We start from the raw sequence: 22,111 nt of genomic DNA, 5'->3' as shown, positions 1-22,111 counted from the left end.
GCTCATATTTGCCTTTTCTAGGAGAGTAACCACATTATAATTTCTTTAACATTAGGGAGAAGTTTTTTTCTTGGGTTTTGGGCCCACACTCAGCAGTGCTCAGGGCTTCCTCTTGGTGCTGTGTTCTGGGATCACTGCTGGAGGGGCTCAGGGGACTGTATGTGGTGCTAGGGATCAAATCCAGATTGGCTGCATGCAAGGCAACCACCTTACTCCGTCAGCACTTGAACAGCGTTTTGACTGGTTCCCTCTTTGGGGAGGGTAACGCCATTTGTGATCCATTTTTCTTCAGCTCTATTATCTGCATTGTACATCTGTACTTGGACTGGAGCGATAGCACAGTGGGTAGGGCATTTGCCTTGCACTAAGCCGACCCGGGTTCAATTCCTTCATCCCTCTCGGAGAGCCCAGCAAACTACTAAGAGTATCCTGCCCACCCAGCAGAGCCTGGCAAGCTACCTGCGGCATATTCAATATGCCAAAAACGGTAATAAGTCTCACAATGGAGATGTTACTGGTGCCCGCTTGAGCAAATCGATGAACAACGGGACGACAGTGCCACAGTGCTACATCTGTGCTTGATTTTCATGTTAACTCTCCCCTCTTTTTCTCTCTTTTTGGGGGTGGGACAGGGGACATGGGGTTGATCAAGGGTTGCTCCTGGCTGTGCTGGGGGACTATGTGGTGCTGGGAAAATAACTTGGACATCCTGTATAAATGCATCACATGCACTCAGTCCATTTAACTGTCTCCACAGCTCCAAGCTATGAATCCTTAAACATGACTACTTATTTGTTGAAGAATTAAAAAGGATCCACAGAGGAAGATGTGTGGGATACTCCTTTACTACAACTTTAGTTTCCTTGAATATCCACTCACTAAATTTGCTATTGAGCGGGCAGATTGCTGATGTGACTTATAGAAAAGCAGAATAGTTATGGGCCAGGGTTCTCGAGCATTAATCTATCAAGCTTTCCCCCACCCCTCACCCCAGATGGTCAATAGAAAATGGGGAAAGTTGCCACCCTCTCCTCCAGGGGCCCCTCCCTGAGGGGCTTAAGTGGGATCTTAAGTGGATATCTCCACTCTCGTGGGGCCTGCCCCCATTCTGATATCTCATTTCTGTAACTAAAGAGGGTTACACACACTATTCAAAGAGAGTCACTTTTAGTGGAATTTGTTTCTTGCTCAAGGTCTGTGGAGGTGTCTTGCTTTCAAATTACTCCTTGTTTTCATCTGCATTTTTACAGAGTGCAGCAGGTTAATTAGACTCTTGGTTGCAGTATTTCAAGTGACAAAAGGCTAATGTAAACAAGCATTAAGCTGCCTCTGTCAAAAAAATATAAACACAGGAAAGAAAGAATAATAAGAAATAAATGGAAAAAAACAAGAAGGAAAAGAGGGGGAGGAGAAGTAACGTAAGGGAGGAAGGATAGAGAAAAGGAAGGAAGAGAGAAAATAAGAGAAAGGATGGGAGGGAAGAAGAAAGCGGAGGAAGAATGGAGACAGGAGAAAATGGAGGAAGGAAAGTGGGAGACAAAAGGAAGAAAGAAGGGAGGGAGAAGAAAAAGAAATAAAAGGGAAGGTGGAAGGGAGGGAGGAAAGAAAGAAGGAAGGAGGGAGGGAAAGAAATGGAACAGAGGAACAGAACATTGTGGATATGGGAGCGTCAGGCACAGCTTGATCTGGGGGGTGAGTTACAACCCGCCCAGGAGCTTGGCTGCTATCTCCATTCCTTTGCTCTACTGGCTTGTCTATCTCTCTCGCCAATGAACTCCCACAATGAAATGGCCACTGTCAGTTCTAAGACCAGCTCATCTTCACAACTTGTGGACGTGGAAAAGAGGAATTTTTCTAGAGGCTCTGGCAAAAGTTCCAGGGAGAAATTCAAGTGCTCTCTCTTGAATCCTGTGCTCACTTTAGAACCAACTGCAGAGGCAGGTGGGTTGAAGAACTCTGACCATCCAGCCCTGGGGCAAGGACTTCCCAGGAAGAAAGGTGGGGAAGACAGAGTGACTCTTTCTCACATGTGGCCTGGGCAGGATTTATTATACCATGTGAGGGGCTAACTCTCCCATGAGCAGTGTGCTAGGTAGGAAAATGGAAACAAAAAAATCAAGCATATACTATGGTGAATTGCTTGCTTCCGTTTGAGGGTTAGAACTCCCCCTGACCCCCTCCATTTTGTTGATGACACCTACTTCTCTATTTTTTTCTACTGTTATTTTTACTGAATTTCTGTAGTGGGGTTTTGCTTTTCCATCTTTAACCAAAAGCCTCCTTTAAAAATTATTTTTGATTCCAACAACCCTAGCAGCATTTAATAACTTCAAATAAGGCTTTGAAGCTTTAGTCATAGTTAGGAAGAGAAGAGAGTAAAAGTGAACAGTTATTTCTGCTTTACACATTAGATAGCTGTGCCCCTGAAAATGGTAAAGGGTTTGGCACGAACAGAAAGCTCAATCAGGCAGCCAGGAGAAACCCAGGCCTAACCCAGAGATTCTGGCTCCCAGACAACATTCCTGACACTCTACCATGAACTTCTCTTGGGATCTCTCCTTAAAGATCACGCTTCTAAACCAGGACCATTTGAAAGGTATTTAAATAGAAATCATTAGAAGATCTTTATGCAGCTATACGAAAGGGACTCGTCATGTTGAACTGCTAGATGAATGGATGGGTGAATGGGTGGGTGGAGATAGAATCCAGCCATGTTTGAGTGGAAGCTATTTTGAATTCTGAGAGCCACGTGGAAAGGAAAAGTAGTGTAGATAAGAAGCAGGCCTCTGAAACATTAAGAAAGAATCCTTCAGTGGGCACACAGACTGCTGCAGTGGGCAGTCCTTTTGGAAGACGATGACAGTGGGTGTTGGAGAGCAAGTTCTCTTTTGGAAAGTTAAAAGTCTCCTGAGCTCTTGTCTGCCAAGTTATCTTGCTTCACAAATCCTTCCCCTCTCACAACCAGCACTGGGCTAAACTTCAATCCATCCCACTTCTGAGCTGCTCATATTCTACATTATGGCGATACAAATAAAGGTCATGTCCCTGGCATTGAGGACAGTCACACATCACTTAATGGGCACCGTGGTCCACAGGTATCCCGGTGGTCCCCACAGACTTCCCAGAGAGCCTAGGTGTGCAGTAGGCTAGGTCTGTGCTGTGTATTTCTACTCTGCTGTTTACCTGATGATGGATTCATCCACCACACATTTCTCAATCGTGTACTTGCTGCTATGTGTGGCAAAAGTCTGTGTCTTTCTCTCTCTCTGAGAGCTAGTGAGCTTTCAGGTCTCACTGCTGAGGGGTAGCACCACACAGCCTCTGCCTTCCTGTGAGCTACTCAGATTTTCTCTCAACCCACCATCATCTCTAGACCTCTTCTTTGCTAGTTCTGCATTCCTTTCCCTCCGCTCACAAAAAAAGCCTTCATCTTCCTCTTTATGGTTTAGAGATAGAAAAAAAAAAGAAAAGAAAAGAAAAGAAAAAGCTAATTGAGGGTTGGGCTTCAGCATCAAAACTGGGAATACTCAGCTTCAGAGCAAAGATCATTTCTTGGAATTATTCACTTCAGTGCTTACAAGAAACAATTATCAAGCATCCCAAACTGATTCACAAATGTAATTAATGAAAGAATTGCTAATAGTTTCCATTTTCTGGTTTGTTTTAATCCTACTGTATAATCTTTTTCTTTGGCACCACTTCAACAAAATTCCATGCAGTGATTAAAGGGAAAAAAAAAAGATTCATAAAGTAAAAATGCTATTCAGAGTTATACTCACTAGGGTGTACGGGCAAACCCAAGCCAGGCACAATCACTGTGGGATGCAAAAACCATCCTAACAAAACAAAGCAAGCAAACAAGCAAGAATCAATCAGTGCTGCTGCCAAAACTTCATAATTTGGGGGTGGGGTGGAGGTCCCACACCCGGTAGTGCTCAGGGTTGACTCCGGGCTCTGCACTCGGATGAAAGCTTCATAAATTTGGACAGGCAAAAAGTAGCGCTCTCCTGTCCCGAGAGGAGTTTCCCTTGCTGACTGTGGGACAACGCATGTAACCGAAAATACCTTCACTGTCAGACGCTGAGGAAGGAAGCCACAGTGAACTGCAACATCTGAAGGTTTGCACAAACAAATACTGACAACAATGATAAAATGAAATAAGACAGCAAAAGTAAGTGTTTCCTTTTCGCTGCAGCGCTGAAAGCACACGCTCTCCTGGCGCGTGGCAGGCATAAGCCCTGCGCTCTGAACTATTCTTATCCACCGACTGGAAAAGATCGGTGGCAGGGGCCAGTTTGCTGTTTGCTGTTTTATGCTCAACTCCCAAAGTCCCAATTTGAAGTCATTCTCTTCCACTTAAAGAGACATTTTGTTTTCCCTTTCATTTAAAAATATGTTCTGAATGCAAAGCAACATGACAAGGACTGCCGGGTCGCCTACTATAAATTTTGTGTGTGCAACACTCTGGGGGCTGTGTCAGCATACAAGGTCAGTTCAGGGAAACCAACCAGTGGCCAAATAGCCAGTTTGGGGAAAAGTCTGAAGCAGCCCACAAGGATACAAGCCAAAGGCAGACCTAAAGTCCAAGGCAAGGGCAACAAGTACTTGGTCTTAAAATGGCCCATGGAATTTAATCTTGTTAAGTGAATTTGAACTGGGCAGATGTCCACAATGACCCAGTGGAAACTTGTTGAAAAATATCTTTCACTGACTGACCCTGCCTGCTCCAAGACCTTCTGCCTTCTTAGCATCCTTACTGGCTGAGACTGGGAAATAGTTTGCTCTCCTCCTTTTACTCCAGTTATTCAAGGCTTCTTTAGGAAAACACCAGGCTAAGAATTCACAAGATCCCTACCACTGAACATTTCTCCACAAATCCTTAATATGGTAGGAAAACCGCTTCTTGGGAAAGCCCAGTCTAGAAATGTATTTTTTTTTTAAAAGAATCAATTCTCAAGTGCTTATTTTTAGGAGGGGGACCATATGTCAGAAATCCATAGGACTCTCCTATGTTAACTAAGAGATTGCAAAATAAATATTTTAATTCAAGCTCCTACTGAAGAATAAAATTAAGAATTTGCTCTTTTCCTTTCTTTCTTTTTTTTGTGGAGTTAACAATAATGAACTAACTTGAAGTGAGGTAATAGATTCCAGACCAAACAAGAATCCCAACACACACACACACACACACACACACACACACACACACACACACACACACCACACCACCAGTTATCACTTAAAGGCCTGATGAAACAGTCCACATAAAGCAAAGACTTTGTTCCAACAGTCCTATCTAAGCAGTACTCTGGCAGGGACAAATAAACATCTTCCTGAAGATGAAATAAGGAATGATGTAAAATCAACTTCATTCAGCCCCGAAAAAGAAATTTCTCTTTCTCGTGCATCGTTAATTTAGAAATTGTTTGTATAAAAGGGGAAAAGCAAGTCAATGATCCTCCACTAAGATAGAAGGGAAAACTGGCAAACAACAATTATCCTCATCAGAATATTAAACTAAAGAAATACTGACCCTCCACTTCCAAGACGAGATGGCAAGGATGTTGCCCCTTTGAACATTTCTTGTTCCTTAATCTCACCAAAGCCGCCATTGTAACTTAGCTGATATGGCTGACTCTTCAAGTGGTCCATGGCATGTGATTCTGTTAAGTACATCCCATTAATTTTCACCAGAGAGTCACCCCTTATAATCGTTTCTTTGGATTCCACTGTCTTCTTTGCTGTAACAATGAAAAAAAGTCTGGTCAAAGCATTTCTTATTTCAGGAATCACATTTTAATAATTTTTTCAATCTAAGATTTATATAATCAAAAAGCATGTATTACTTATAGTCAAATCTAAAAGCATATAGCCAAAACCTTTCTGAATATATTCAAGACCTTATCACTAATTTGGGCTCAGTACCATCACTTATCAGGGATAAATTAGTAGGATCTTGGGCTGGAGAGAGTACAGAGCTTAAGATGCTTGCTTTGCATGCAGCTGACCCCAGTTTGATCCTTGGCATTGTATATAGTCTAAGCACCACCAGGAGTGATCCCTGAGCACAAAACCAGGAGTCAGCCCCAAGCATTTCCAGATATGCCCCCAGCCCCCCCCAAAAAAATAAAAGCATAAAAAAATGAATAGGATTATAACCCTGATCCACTGGAGTCTATCTAAAGGTCAATTTTTGTCTGAGGAAACATTCCAGTTTTCATGTGCATAAATTGCTCCACACAAATACCATTGTTTTCCATAACAATAGCTCCTCTTTCTGAATGTCTTCATTAGGAATGATTCATTCAGAGAATCTTTTTGTTTGTTTTTTGGACCACACCTGGCTGCATTTGGGGCTTAGTCCTGGCTCTGTGCTCAGGAATTACACTTGGTGGTGCTTGGGGGACCAGATGGGATGCAAGGTAAGTGCCTTACCCACTATACTCTCTCTCCAGCCTCATGTAGAGAATCTTTGTGGACCATGTTTATGGACTCAGGCACCATGACGGGCACTTGGGATGTATCAGTGGCAAAACTAAAATTGCTGTCCTCACAGGGCTTATGTTCTATTATGCAGAAGCTGCTAATAGTGACATATCCCTGTAAGTGAGACATACCTGTGCTAGGGGAGAAAAGGAGGTGCAAATGGAAAAAGGGGGGTAGATTGCAATTATGACTAGAGGGACAGGGCAGACAAACCCTTAAGGAGGTGAAGCACCTAACCACCAGTGAGGAGGGATAGAATCTCCAGCACATGGAACAGCTGGTAGAGGGCCCCAAGACAGGAGTGTGCCTTCTATGCTCAAAAAACCACAGGAGTTAAGTGTGTGTTGGGGGTAGGTTGGGGGAGAAGGGTGTCAGGGTTAGATCCCAGAACCTCACAGGCCCTGTGGTTAATAGAAAGAGGGGTACATGGAAATCCTAATAAGATCTCCACCGAGGAGGAAGGTCAGAGTAGCGAAAGACATTGCATGGCTGAGCTACAATACCTACTGTCCTTTGAACTGTCCTTAGATTCTTAGGGACTGCCAATACACCTGTTCATTAGCAAACTGACACATCAGCTACTACACTCTAGTTTGAGAGCAAATGTGTTGTCAAAGGGGGAAGAGTGGACTCGCTTCACATAGAAAACACTGTTTCTGTGAGATTTTCCAACAGGACTCAAGGTTTTCTTTTCTGCACTCAAACCAACAAACCCATAAAAACCCAAAATAACAAAACCACCTGTAGATCCACTCCCGCCAAGTGCCCTGCTTTTGAAACACTGAATTTCAAAATAGAAAGAGATCTTAGAGATGAACTAGTCTCTGTCTTAAAAAAAAAATTGATTGTTTTTTCAGATGAGAAAGTAGAGAACCCAGAAGTTTTAATAACAGACCCAAGGGCCAAGCATGGGGGAGCTGTACGATGTGAAGGGCAAATCTTCATCCTCCATCTGTCTTGGGGGTCCAACACAGGCTCCCCACACACCAGTGGACAATCAGGGCCGGCAACTCAACTCTCCCCTCACCTTCCTCAGTGGTCCCTAAAATCAGGGCAAGTGAAGGGAAGTAAATGATGTGGGCTTGGATGGTGACTCAGATGGAACTAGCACACTCCAGACCAGAAGCAACTGTCCTCACTAGAAAGGGAAACTACGCATCGTGGCTGTGGCCCAGGGCTCTCTCCATAGCTCCACACTACCAGAGTCATCCTCACTCCTCCGGGGTTACAAGGCCGCTAACAGCATAGCCCTACGTCCTTGTGTTCCTTTCTTGTGTTCGTTCACTCTGAGTACTGACTTAGAACCTACTGCCCTGTGGCCCTCTGAGAGGAACAAGAAGGTTGACATGGAGAGACAGGTCCCTGGGCCACTGTCAGAGACTGGACAGCTGCAGCCCCTCTATCTTCACAAATGGCTGGAGAGAGCTTGTTAATTCTGACTGCAGCCATGAAGAGCTGCCCTGGGGGTGGGGTGGGGGCGGGGGACCACCATTAAACTGAATGCAAATGGCAGTCTCTTCTCCTTTGCAGACAGATACAGCTCCTTGTATTAATTTCATAATGGACATGGGGAAACTTCCAAAGGGTTCTCCAGTAGCATTACTCCAAGGAACAGCTACGGTTCACAGATTATTTCTTTGACCCCATATAATATACTCAGCCCTGTGGAAAGTTCTCTGGCTACAAATAAAGAAAATTTCTGTTCTGACAAAGTTGTTTCCTCTAGCAGGGGAGACAGGCAAGCACAAGCATAGAAGAGAAAAGCATTAGAGCAAGGTCAGAGGCACTTAGAGAGCATTGAAAGTGAGACCATCTTAGGGCTGGAGTGATAGTACAGCGGGTAGGCATTTGCCTCACACTTGGTTGACCTAGGTTCAATCCTCAGTATCCCATATGGTTCCTTGAACACTACCAGGAGTAATTTCTTAGTGCAGAGTCAATAACCCCTGAGCATTGTCGGCTGTGGCCCCCCAAAATAAAAGCAAACAAAAAAAGAGAGGCCATGCTAAGGGTTTGGGAAGAAAAGTTGTAAAACAGATGGGATCTGGGAAGAATAGTTTTGTTAATTTGTGTGTATATGTATGTGTATGTGTGTGTATGGGGGGGTACCACACTCGGTGGTGCTCAGGGCTTATTCTAAGTTCCATACTCTTAGAGATGTTCCAGATCCCAATCAGCGGTACCAGGGATTGAACCTGGGTCAGGTGTGTGCAAGGCAAGTGCCTTGCCCACTGACTATCTCTCCAGCCCCTGAGAAGCATTTTGAAGAGTAATCAGGGAAGCCAAAAAGAAGCTTTGAGAAAAAGGGAACAAAAGTTTGGAGCCAGAGCTGGTTTCATGTTACGTCTGAGCTGCATGGTTGTTTGTACACTGACAGGGGCTGGGTTTCATGCTTTGCTGCTGCTGTCATAAAATTTGAATAATTTTTGAGCAAAGAGTTCCACATTTTCACTTTGTAGTGGCCCAGCAAATTTTGAAGTGGGTCCTGCATAAGGCTTAAAAGAATAGGAAAGGGGGCTGGAGCGATAGCACAATGGGTTGGGCATTTGCCTTGCACGGGGCTGACCCGGGTTCGAGTCCCAGCATCCCATATGGTCCCCCAAGCACCGCCAGGAGTAATTCCTGAGTGCATGAGCCAGGAGTAAGCCCTGTGCATCGTCAGGTGTGACCCAAAAAGCAAAAAAAAAAAAAAAAGTATAGGAAGGGTGCGGGAAACTGCAAGGAGCTCCCTATGGCTGATACACAGACTTGATGGAGAGGGGAGAGAAAGAAAGTAAGGGGGTGGGGACAAGCAACCGGGAGGCTAGAGAAGGACTTGGGGCAGGGCGTATGTGGGTGTGTAGGGCTGCCACAAAGCTCTGCGTGCTGAGGAGTAGGGAAGCAAGAACTTCATTTCCTGGACCAGCAGTTAGCAAGCCAAGAAGTCCACAGGCCTTGCCCACCTCCTTGTTTCACACAGCCCACAAAAGCTAGGCGTGATTGCAGGGTAAATTCCCAGGGAGGAATATGGATTTGCCGCATGTGAAAGTGATATAAAATCAAGTTTCAGTGGCCACAAATCATCATGGTGACTTTTCCCACTGCCACAGCTGACTTGAGTGGGCCACGAGGAGACGGCAGGGCATGCCAGCTCGCAAATATTTATTCTCTGGCCTTCGACAGAAAACGTTTGCTGACTTCTCTGCTGGGCCAATGTTTCCCAGACTGTGTTCCCAGAAAGACCGGCTCCACAGTCAAGCAGATTTGGGAAATGCTCGGGTGAACTCAAATCAAGCAGGTTTCTTACCAGATGGCTTCACCCAACCCTTTACCAGGCTTCTGGGCACTGCCATTCTCCAAGTGGGAGGGGGTATGGGCAGACTAATTTACTCACAAAGCCCTCTCCCCAAAAAGATACATACACACATATGTATATATATGTATGTATATACATACATATATGAATATATGTATAGCACTGTAGCACTGTCATCACGATATTCATCGATTTGCTTGAGCGGGCACCAGTAATGGCTCCATTGTGAGAGTTGTTGTTACTGTTTTTGGCATATCGAATACACTGCAGGTAGCTTGCCAGGCTCTGCCATGTGGGTGGGATACTCTCGGTAGCTTGCCGGGCTCTCTGAGAGGGACAGAGGAATCGATCCTGGGTCAGCCACATGCAAGGCAAACACCTTACATGCTGTGCTATCTCGGGGGAGTGGGGGATGGTTGGGGCGGCGTGGCTCACCTGACTGATCTCAGCATTTTCTCCCAGCACAATCCCCAGTGGCATCACTCCAAGTACCAGGGATTAGCAGGCCCGGCCTTCTGCACACTGAGTGTGTGCCCTAGGGCTCTGTCCCTCTCTCTGGCCCAAGGCAATTAATACTTGGCTGGAAAGCATTCCCTAGAACTCAGTTTGGCAAGCACTTCTTTAGACCTGGGGGATCCCTGAAGGATTTTCAGAAGGAATTTTTTTTTTCTTTTTCTTTTTGCTTCCTGACCCCTTACCCCACATTCTCACAGTGCAGTGGGAGGAAGGGATGAGGCCAGCACTCGCAGCCCTGGGCGCTGGGGAGCAAAGCTCCCCCAGGACCTGCTCACTGCTCCATGGCTGCCGGTCCCTGTGTGGACACACAAGTGGGCCCCTTGGTGAGCTGAGAGAACAGGAGGGTGGGAAGTTTGGGACAAGGCAAAAGCGGGTCCAGGTGGTGTAAAAGGGGTGGGAAAAGCAAATGCAAGTCAATATTTTGGAGGCCCATGTGGACTCTGTGAGGGCAGGCCGACAGGGGTCTCTATCTGGCTGGGATCATGGGGGCCCTGTAAAGCAACACCGCCACTGTGCGCCAAACAAGCCACTAGGGGGCTAGAGATGGAGCTCAGCAGCAGTTCGTGGGCTTCACATGAGTGAGGCACTGAGTTCAACACCAAGCGCCTGAGCACCCCGTGCAGGGAAAGAAAACCTGCAGCCAGTGCCCTATTACACACACAGCACTTAAAGCTCGGGTCCCGTGTGAATGACAAATTCGCTCTCTCCCCCTCTCATTTTCTTAAGTCAAAAATTCTGAAAATGCCACCACACCCTGTCGGTGGTCCTGTCAGCAGTGGATGACTTCACACCAAAGGAAGGGACAGGGACGCACCATCTGTTTGGTCTCTGCGCCCTGTGGCCTTCACAGCCACAGAGACCCAAACAAAGGGCACCTTTCCTAAACAATTGAGACTGTGCACTGAGGCCCAGGGAGTTTCTGTACAGCTGACAATGATTCCCTGACAGGGCCGGGTGCTAATGTATCTATATCTGGATCAAATGGGGCCATGTGTGCTTTCAAAATGACAATGGCTCTTGGTGGTCATTGTTTGCTGAATGTGCCAGCAGGCCTCAAGGATGATGGGAACAAGAGGACAAAAGAACTGCGATAAGAGATAGGCTTCAGGGCAACCTGGAGTCAAGAAGCTGGCCTGGTGCTAAGAATGACAGGAAAGACAAGGTCAGCAGAAGCAAGTCCCTGAGTGTCCCTGAGCGTCCCCTCTGCAACCTCCCTCCATTCCTGAGTGTCCCCTCTGCAATCCTCTATCCCGCTCTTAGGTAACAACCACCCAGCCACAGGCCTTCTGGTCTACCACACAGACCCACTCCTATCTGGGGCCTCCCTGTCCCTTGAGCATGATCCTCGGTCTGCTGATTGCTCACGGCCTCATTGCCCTCTTCCTCCCCTTTACCCCCACTCCATCAACACTTTCCAGAACAATCTGAGCTAATGCAGATTCTTCCTTGTGGGAAACTGCCCTTTAATTGCAGGCCCTGAAATAGGGCCAGTATCCTGAAAAAAAATCACGTTAGGGAGAGGATAGACTTAGAGGCATGCAGAGACTTAAGGGACCCTACTGCAGAGGGCCTTGTGGAGGAAGTTCTACCATGTGGAGCAGAGAACTCCCACAGCTGCTTATCTCTTATCTACCCCCACGGACAACCCCCCCCCCCCCCCCCCCCCGCAGACCCACACGTGCACTAACAGGATCTATTTGTTCTTTGTACTGGATGGAGGAGGGATACTGAGGTAGAATTTAAAATAAAGTCTGGGATGGGGGTGAAGGGGGATAAGTTCAGGAAGGCAACACTAGGACAATGGGGGAGGGGAAAGCGGCTACTCTAGAGACAGGCTGGGGGTGGGACAGAAACCGGGGACACTGGTGGAGGGAAGTGGACTCTGAAGGGATTGATGTTGGAACATTGGCTGCCTGAAACTTAGTAACAAATAACTTTGTAATTCTGTAATTTATGGCAATGAAACAATTAAAAATAATTTTTTTTAAAAGGCTGAGCAGTTCTTTGTTTGGGACTATTGAGCTTCCTTCTGGGACCTGCCTTCTTGTTTGACTCACTCTCTGAGGGCTGGCTGGGGTGCCAGCTTTTGGGGTGGTAAGTCACCCCGCCTCCTGCCACGGTCACTCTGTACCACCATCTCGTTTCTCGTCTTCACAGTGTGCATCAGAACCCAAATTACCCTGTCACTTCCGCTTTCTTGTCTCCCAATTTTCTGTCCGGCTCCCAGTCACCTACTCTTTGAGGGCAGGATTCGGAGGGACTGGTCGGAGAGCAGTGAGTATCTGGCACTTAGAAGAAACACAGTGGAGAGCGAGCACAGTAACACAGGGCCACACACAGCCTGTGTGCCTCCAGATCTTTCCTGCTCTCCTGGATTCTGCCTCTTTACCCATAGTGAAGGTCACAAGGGACCATTTGGCATGGTCGGGAAAGTGAGTAAAGTGTGGGAGTAAGAAGGGATGCTACAGATCCTGTCCCAGGTTAATCCAACTGGACACGGCTCTGTGGAATAGGCTCCCCAGGGATGCCATATCTTCCCCGAAGTCCCACTTTTAAAAATTTTTTTCCCACAAGAAACCATAAATCTAGATTCTTCCATGAGGTCTTCTATATTTAAATGCTGGTGGCTAGTTAAAAAAATTGTATGTCTGCAAGGAGACATTGGGTGGTAGTTTAGTCCTTGCATGATCCAATTTAAGATTATATCCTCTCTGTGAATACAAACCCATTTCTCTGTGTCAATCCTATGTGACAAAGGGGAGCAAGCTCTGCCAGGCTGGAGAAAGAAGGGGCTTCCAACTATCTGGAACAAATACATTAAGAACCATGTGTATATTGTGACCTGAATCTGTAATGCACGGAACTGAAGCCACACTTACCGGCTTCAGATCTATGTATATATTATAAAACATTATACTATTTTCCATTATATGCAATGTGCCCAGATGTTTTCTATTACATCACATTTCTCCATCTTTTAAAAAACACGCTGGTGTGAGGGCTGGGAGATAGTACAGCAGGTACCATCTTGCCTTGTGTTCAGCCAACCCTGGGGAATACATAAGATCCCTCAAGTCCTCTCAGGAGTAATCCCTGAGCACAGAGCCAGGTGTGGCCCCCAAATAAAAACAAACCAAAAAAAACTCCAAATATGCTGAGCTGATCTACTGAACTGTCATCTCACTCATGGGGCAATTTTCCCTGCAACTTGAAAAGCTCTTAGTATGCCCTGGACCTGGGGTATTCCAGTTGTTGGGGGAATTTCTCAGAACTCCAGAGTTTCAGTGTCTCTATTCAAAGGTTTAGGCCCTGTCAGCAATGCTGTTGTTAGGAAAGTCCCATTCAACTTTGATTTACATTTTCACATGGGAACAAATAGATATTTCCAAAGCCCTAAACTTTGCGCATATTCAGTGAGTCTTAAATATGACTACCAAAGTGAACAACTTGTTGAGCTCTAATTTAAAAATCATTTCTAACATATGTGAACATATTCATTAGAAAACATTCATCCAAGTATTCTTTTCCTGCCAAGCCAAGTAATATTCTTTAAAAAAATAATAATAATAACCTGTGATTTTTAGGTAGTCTTCATAAACCTGGAAAAACGGATAAAGAAAGGCTCTTAGCCAGAATTTACATGTTTACATAATATTAATGAAGTCTTTGCTAATGTGATAATGTGAAAAATTGTGTGTGTGTTGGGGGAGGTTGTGGGGCTGGGGAGGAGGTGAGGAGACTGCAGAAAAGGAGACACAGACACGCGCCCGGACAGGTATTTAAGGATGTGACACAGCCTTACGCTCGGCGGGAGGAAGGGTCCTGTCCGGCAGAAGAGTACCCTGGGAGGCCGCCCTGAACAAGCGCGCTCGAGCGCTACTGATGCGGCGGATCTTCGCAGGGTCCACGGGGGGTCTAGGATAGGAAGCGCAGGGGCCCTCCTCGGGGTTTGGAGAGGCTGGAGCTTTTGGTTTCTGGAAAGAGAGTTTTAAAAAATAATTGGCGTTGAGTTTCTATGTCTCAAATGAGACTAAGTGCCCTGGAACTGGCCCTGACATTAAAGGGGGTTTTGTTTCTGCCCAGATCCCGGCATCTCACTCAACGTGCTCTACAGATAATACTCCTGATTCTTTTTTGTCAAATTATATAGTAAAAACTTTTGCCATGCTGCTTAGTGTATTTGAAAAAAACAAAAGTTTGTGCATGCTTGAAAGGGCTGTCCCTACTGGAGACTTTTAAATTAATTATAGTATATTGAACAATACAGTTGGTAAATTTCTGTGTTCAGTGTAGCTCAAAAAACATTTACTAGACACCTATATGTTCCAATAGATTTGTGAAATAGAAATATTAAATATAATTCACACATATTTTTGTATCCACAAAAAGCATTTTAAAGATAATTTTTAATCATTTAAATAAAAATATCACAAAACATAAGAGAAAGAAGTCTAGGTCTTAAGATATAAAAATGTATTATTTTCCACATTTAGGACTTTTATGCTAATTCCCTTGACAAAAGGAACATTATTGGAAAAACTCCATTTCCTTAAAGAATTTTAAAAAATACTTGTACCTAGACCAGATGGAATTAAAAGATATATACAGAACATTTCATCCAGAAGCAGAAGAATACATATTCTTCTCAAGTGCACATGGACCATCCTCCAGGATAAGATCATATGTTAGATACAAAATAAGTCTCAGTAAACTTAAGATTTAAATCATAGGAAGCATCTTTTCTGACCACAGTGGCATAAAACTAGAAATGGCAAGAAGAAAAATGGGAAAAAATAAAATATATGGAGATGAAACAACATGCTACTCAGTAACTATGGGGTCAACAAAGAAATCACAAGGAAAAAAACGAAAATTACCTTGAGACAAATGGAAATGAAAACACACCACACAAAAACCATTGAGATGCAGCAAAAGCACTTTTCTAAGAGTGAAACTGAGAATGATACAAATTTATCTCAAGAAACTAAAAAAATGTCAAATAAGTAATCTAACTTTGCACCTTAAGGACTCAAAAAGAACAACAACAACAACAACAAAACCCAAAATTAGTAGTGGGGAAATAACAAACATCAGAGTGGAATAAGTAAAGTAAAATAGAGACGAAAATGCAATATAAACGATCGATAAAACTAGTATTGAATAAAGAAAATTGACAAACACTTAGCTAGACTCACCAAGAGAAAAATGAAAGCTCTGATAAACAAAACCAATATGAAAGAGATGTTACAAGAAACCACAAGAAAACAAAGACTGTTAAAGACTATTATGAGTAATTATATTCCAGCAAATTGGACAATTAGAAAAAATACTGAAATTCCTTGAAACATGATTTTTCAAGACTGAATCATGATGAAATAGAAAACTTCAATATATTGACTACTAGTAAGGTACTAGTTACTCTTTTGTTCAAAAAGATCAAAAGCACTTTGACCAAAAAGAGAGGTAATCAAGGCTAATAAAATTCCAAGCCAGGCAGCTTGTTGTAAAAAGTACCAAACATATAAATGTAGTACCTAAGCCTTCCAAACTAGTCCCCCAAACCAATGATGAGTACATGCTTCCAAACTCATTTTACAGGACCAGCATTACCTTGATATGAAAATTAGACAAGGATACACATACACACACAACCAAAATATATCCCTTAGGAATATAGATGCAATATTACCCAACAAAATAACAACAAACCAAATTCAACAAAACAGTAAAAGGATCATTTACTATCATCAAGTGAGTTTTATTTTAGGAATGCAAGGATAGCTCAACATTTGTAAATCAACGTGTAATAATTTATTTTAAAAATAAAATATAATCATGGGGCTTGAGTGATAGCACAGCGGGTAGGGCATTTGCCTTGCACGCGGCCGACCCGGGTTCGATTCCCAGCATCCCATATGGTCCCCTGAGCACCGCCAAGAGTAATTCCTGAGTGCAGAGCCAGGAGTAACCCCTGTGTATCGCCAGGTATGACCCAAAAAGCAAAAAATAAAATAAAATAAAATATAATCAAAGATATTGCAATCATCTCAACAGATAGAGAAAAAAACTCACAAAATTTACATTCACTAGTAACTAAAAAAACTCTCAAAGTAAGTATAGAGGAGCATATTGAAACATGTTAAAAGCCATAACTAACAGCATACTCAATGTTAAGTTAAAAAGTTTTCCCTCGGGGCTGGAGTGATAGCACAGCGGGTAGGGCATTTGCCTTACACTCGGCAGACCCAGGCTCAAATCCCAGCATCCCATATGGTACCCCGAGCACCGCCAGGAGTAATTCCTGAGTGCATGAGCCAGGAGTAACCCCTGTGCATCACCGGGTGTGACCCAAAAAAGAAAAAAAAAACCCAAAAAATTTTTCCCTCAAGTATCAAGAATAAGACAAGGAAGGCTACTCTCTCCACTTTTATTCAATGTAGTATTTGAAGTTTTAGTCAGAGAAATTGGTCAAGAAAAGAGACTACTGGATATGGAAAGATAGTATATAGAATACAGTAATTTCCCTGCATGCAGCTGACCCCCCCAAGTCTGATCCCTAGCACCCCATATGGTCCCCCTGCTTTATCAGAATGATCCCTGAGTGTTATGCCAAGAATAAGTCCTGAGCACTGCACAGTGTGACCCAAAAACTGAAAAGAAAAGAGAATAAAAGACATTTAAAATAAAAGGAAAATATAAAATTCTTTATTTACAGACAATATTGAAAATTCCAAAGACTTCATCAAAAAATATTTAACTATACAAAGAAAACTACAAAAGGCTACTTCAAGAAATGAAAGAGAACACGAAGAAATAGAGACACATCCCCTGATCAAGGACTGGAAGAGTTAACATTGTCAAAATGGCACTATTCCCCAAAGTGCTTTACAGATTCAGTGTGGTCTCTATAAGGATACCCATATTTTTCAAAGAAATGGATAAAACACTTCTGAAATGCATTTGCAACAATAACCCCCATAAATAGTTAAAGCAATCCTTGGGAAAAAGAAGATGGGAAGCTTCATCTTTCCCAACTTCACACTGTACTACAAAGTGGTAATAATTAAAACATCACGGTATTGAGATAAAGACAGACCTGCACACCAATGGAATAGAGCTGAATACCCAGACACAGACCCTCAAATATATGGTCACTTAATCTCCTTAAAAAGGAGAAAGAAATATAAAGTGGAGCAAGGAATGCCTCTTCAACAAGGGGTGCTGGGAAAACTGGGCAGCTACATGCAAAAAATAAAGTTTCTAATGCCAGGCACAAAAGTCACAAAGTGGATTAAAGACCTCAGTATCAGGCCTGAACCCACAAAGTCCATGGAGGAAAATGGTAAAATGTAGGCAGAATCCTCCATGATACTGAAGTTAAAGGCATCTTCAAAGATGAAACACAACTGACTAAGCAGGTGGAAGCAAATATAAACAATTGGGACTACATTAAACTAAGAAGCTTCTGCACCTTAAAAGAAACAATGACAGAGATACAAAGACATCCCACAGAATGGGAAAAATGATTTACCCAAATACCCATCTGATAAGGGATTAATATCAAAGACATTGGTAGAACTTACAAGAAAAAAATGTCAACCCCATCAAAAAATGGGTAGAAGAAATGAACAGAAACTTCTTAAAAGAAGAAATACAAATGGCCAAAAAGTATATGAAAAAAATGCTCTACATCACTAATCATCAGGGAGATGCAACAACAAGGAGATACCATCTCACACCACAGAGACTTGCCCACATCCAAAAGAAAAAGAACAACCAGCTGGTTGGTGCGGGAGCAGGGAGAAAGAGACTCTCCTTCATTGTTGGTGGGAATGCTGACTGGTCCAGCCTTTTTGGAAAACAATATGGACATTCCTCAAATAACTAGAAATTGAGCTTCCATATGACCTAGCAAAACCACTCCTGGGAATATATCCTGGGGGCCCTAAAACACACAGCAGAAGCACCATCTGCACTTCTATGTTTGTTGCAGCACTATTCACAATAGCCAGAATCTGGAAACAACCCAAGTGCCTGAGAACAGATGACTGAATAAAGAAACTATGGTATGTCTACACAATGGAATACTACAGGGCACTGAGGAAAATGAAGTCATGAAATTCGCTTATAAATGGATGAACTGGACAGTAATATGCTGAGTGAAATGAGTTATAGAATGAATGAATGAAATGAGAGAGACAGACATAGAATGATTGCACTCATCTGTCCAATAAAAAAATCTGGGATATAAAAAAGCATAAAATGACACCCATGAACAGTAAAAACAAAGGTCAGGAGACCTGATGCACAGACGAAAGCTTGCCACAGTGGAAGGGCAGGGGGAGGGCAGTTAGGATAGAGAAGGGACAATAAGACATTATCAATAAGACAATGATAGTTAAAGATGATCACTCTGGGCAAGAAACTGAGTGCTGAAAGTAGGTAAAGGGATATGCATGATAAGCTCTCAGTACCTATAGGGGAGAGGGAAGGAGGGAGGGAGAGAGAGGGAGGGAGGGAGGGAGGGAGAGGGAGAGAGGGAGGGAGGGAGGGAGAGAGAGAGAGAGAGAGAGAGAGAGAGAGAGAGAGAGAGAGAGAGAGAGAGAGAGAAGTGCCTGCCATAGAAGTAGCCTGGGAGGGTGGGGAGAGAAACTGGGGACATTGGTGGTGGGAAATGTGTGTTGGTGAAGGGATGGGTATTGGAACATTGCATAACTGAAACCCAATCATGAACAAACTTGTAACTGCGTATCTCAGTGATTCGATTGAAAAATAAATAAAGAAAATAAGATAGAAAAAAGTTTAAAAAACAGAACTAGGATATGTCAATGGAACATAACAAAGATACCAAAGTAAACCTAAGCATACATAGATAAACAAACTATGACAAAAATAGCAAGAACTGTACAATGGTGACAGGGCAGTCTCTTTAATAAATTGTGCTGGGAAAACTGGGGAGCCCCAAACAAAAGAATAAAATTAGACCACTATCTTATGGCATATACAAATATTAACTCAAAAATGGATGAAAGGCTTCAAACTATAAAACTACTAAAAGAAAACAGAGTTGAGGATTAGAGATATTAGTCACATGGAAGACAAGGTTAAGGTCCTTGCCCTCCATGTGACTGGTCCCAATTCAAACCCTGGCAACACGTATGGTTTCACTGAGCACAGGGTCAAGTGTAATCTCTGAGCACAGAACCAGTCTACAGCCATACCACCCTGAACACGCCCGATCTCATCTGAGCACAGAACCAGGAATAAGCCCTGAGCACCACCAATATAGTTCAAAAGCCACCCCCACCTCCAAAAGGAAGAAAACAGGCCAAGGGGCCAGAAAGACAGCATAGTAGGTGAGGCACTTGCCTTACACATAGCCAAACCCAGTTTGATGTATATGGTACCCATAGTACTGCCAGAAGTGTTCCCTGAGCACAAAGCTAGGAGTAAGCCCTGAGTGCCACTAGGTATGGCCCAAAAGCAAAAAGAAAAGAAGAAAGAAAGGGAGGGAGGGAGGGAGGGAGGGAGGGAGGGAGGGAGGGAGGGAGGGAGGGAGGGAGAGAGAAAATGGAGGTGCGAGAACCAGAAATATAGTACAGCTCACAATGCCAACCCAGGATAGATCTGCAGCAATCCTGTGATCCTCATAGCATTTCCAGGAGGGATTTCCAAACACAGAGCCATAGGTAAGTCCTAAATACAGCCAGGTATTGCCCAAAATGCCACTCCAACTATTTCCCCAACAAAAAAGAAAAAGAAAACGGGGCTGGAGCGATAGCACAGTGGATAGGGCATTTGCTTTGCACGTGGCTGACCCGGGTTTGATTCCCAGCATCCCATATGATTCCCTGAGCACCACCGGGAGTAATTCCTGAGTGCAGAGCCAGGAGTGACCCCTGAGTATTGCCGGGTGTGACCCAAAAAGAAAAAAAAAGAAAACAAAGGTTAGTAATCTCCCTTGATTACTATCTTGATTTTGAAGTTTTGATTCCAAAAGCAAAGACAACCAAAGCAAAAATAATAATGGACTACATCAAGCTGAAAACAACGCATGCAACAGAACATCAGGAAAACACATACTAATTTATTTAATAGACAGAGGATATGAAAAAGTTTTTCTCCAAGAAGACATAAAAAGGTTCTCAACATCACAAATCATCATGAAAATGCAAATCAAGAACATTTTTAGAGGTCATTTCACACCTGTTAGGATGGATATTATCAGAAAGATAAGAAATAACTAGCATTGGCAAGGATGGAGGAAAGACACCATTTTGGAATTTCCACATCAGCGAAAATATAAACTGATGAGGCAACTATGGGAAATTGTAAGTCCCTCAAGAAATTACAAATAGAACTACTTCAGAATCAACTTATGAGCCATTCCATTTTTGGTTATTTATCCAAGTAAAGTGAAAATACTGATACAGTGGCCAAGATATGGAAATAACCTATGTTGAGTGCTGGACAAATACATGAAGATGTGGCACAGGGTCGGGGAAATAGTTCAAGTTGTAGAGCAGAGACCTAATACAGGTGAAGCCTTTACTCTGGCTGCTGGGTACCACATGGGCCTCCTGAATACCACTAGGTTTGGTAATTATATTTTAAAAAAGAAAAGTAAAAAAAATAAAAGATATACATATGTGCATATGTACCCACACAGTGGACACACCTACACAATACACCTACTTACTTATATACAACATTGAAATTGTGACAGTTATGACACTATGGATGGTGCTTAATGGCTTTATAAGTGAAATAAGTCAAAGAGAGACAAATACTTTATGATTTCATTTATATACAGGCTCTAGAAAACAACAGCAAAAAAAACCCACCTCATAATACAGAGAAAAGATTGGTAGTTGCCAGAGGGAAAGTTGGGGAATGGAATGAAGCCAATGATGGAGCCAAAGGATGGAATAATCTTCCAGATCTAAAGGAGTGAAGTTACAGGATACAAGTAATCTCCTCCACGGTGACTAAAGTCACAATATGATAATGTCCCAAATCTGAACAGTAAATGCTAAGAGAGGAAATCTTAAAAGGTCTTGTGACAAGACCACTTTTTTTTTTGGTAACTTTGATAATGGATGTTAACTAGATTAATCAGCAAATTTTCCTTGCTGAGTAATCCAGAGTGTAAATCAAGTCAGGTCATTTTGGGAAAATCAATAAAGTCTTTTAAAAAAGGTCATTTATCATTTAGTACATATTATTTCAAGCACTCATTTGTTCATTAACAAACACTTATTTGTTCTACATTAATAGAACCCAGACATCTATGTTAAGGATCTGTCTCTAAGAAATGATTTAATTTAAATATTTTTAAAAATATTCCTATAGTCTCTTGCTCATTTGCATTGAATTAGTTTATAAACCAGAATAAAAAATGTGGGTTTTAATACTTTAGAGACATAATTTTTTTAACAGGGGGTCAGTAAAATAAATAAGAGGAAGAGTAAACAACATTGAGATCAAATATATATGGAATGAAAACCCTCACTAAATTTGTGATCTTGGGAAGGGTATTTACTTCTCAGAATTTTCCCAGTCATCACATAGAACCCCCCCTTTTTTTTTTTTGCTTTTTGGGTCACAACTGGCAATGCACAGGAGTTACTCCTGGCTCTATACTCAGGAATCACTCCTGGCGGTGCTCAGGGGACCATATTGGATGCTGGAAATCGAACCGGGGTCGGCTGCATGCAAGGCAAACTCCCTACTCACTACGCTATCACTCCAGCCCCAAGACCCTTTTTGATAGAGACATTGACACATAAACAATTTCTGTGACTGTGACTGAGG

The 22,111-nt window shown here is 43.1% G+C and overlaps 1 protein-coding gene across 1 annotated transcript in view; it reads right to left on the bottom strand.

Annotated features, from left to right (window-relative positions):
- Nucleotides 1-22,111, bottom strand: part of ARMC2 (armadillo repeat containing 2) — a 133,085-nt gene that overhangs the window by 92,531 nt on the left and 18,443 nt on the right. The window contains exons 4-5 of the mRNA XM_055136094.1: nucleotides 14,100-14,271; nucleotides 5,534-5,741 (exon numbers count right to left, since the gene is read on the bottom strand). Of these exons, the coding sequence (XP_054992069.1) occupies nucleotides 5,534-5,741; nucleotides 14,100-14,271 (380 nt within the window). The remainder of the gene's footprint in view (nucleotides 1-5,533; nucleotides 5,742-14,099; nucleotides 14,272-22,111) is intronic.

This window comes from Sorex araneus, chromosome 4 (assembly GCF_027595985.1).
Source record: "Sorex araneus isolate mSorAra2 chromosome 4, mSorAra2.pri, whole genome shotgun sequence".
Lineage (NCBI taxonomy): Eukaryota > Metazoa > Chordata > Mammalia > Eulipotyphla > Soricidae > Sorex > Sorex araneus.
This window is presented reverse-complemented; position numbering and strand designations above follow the sequence as displayed.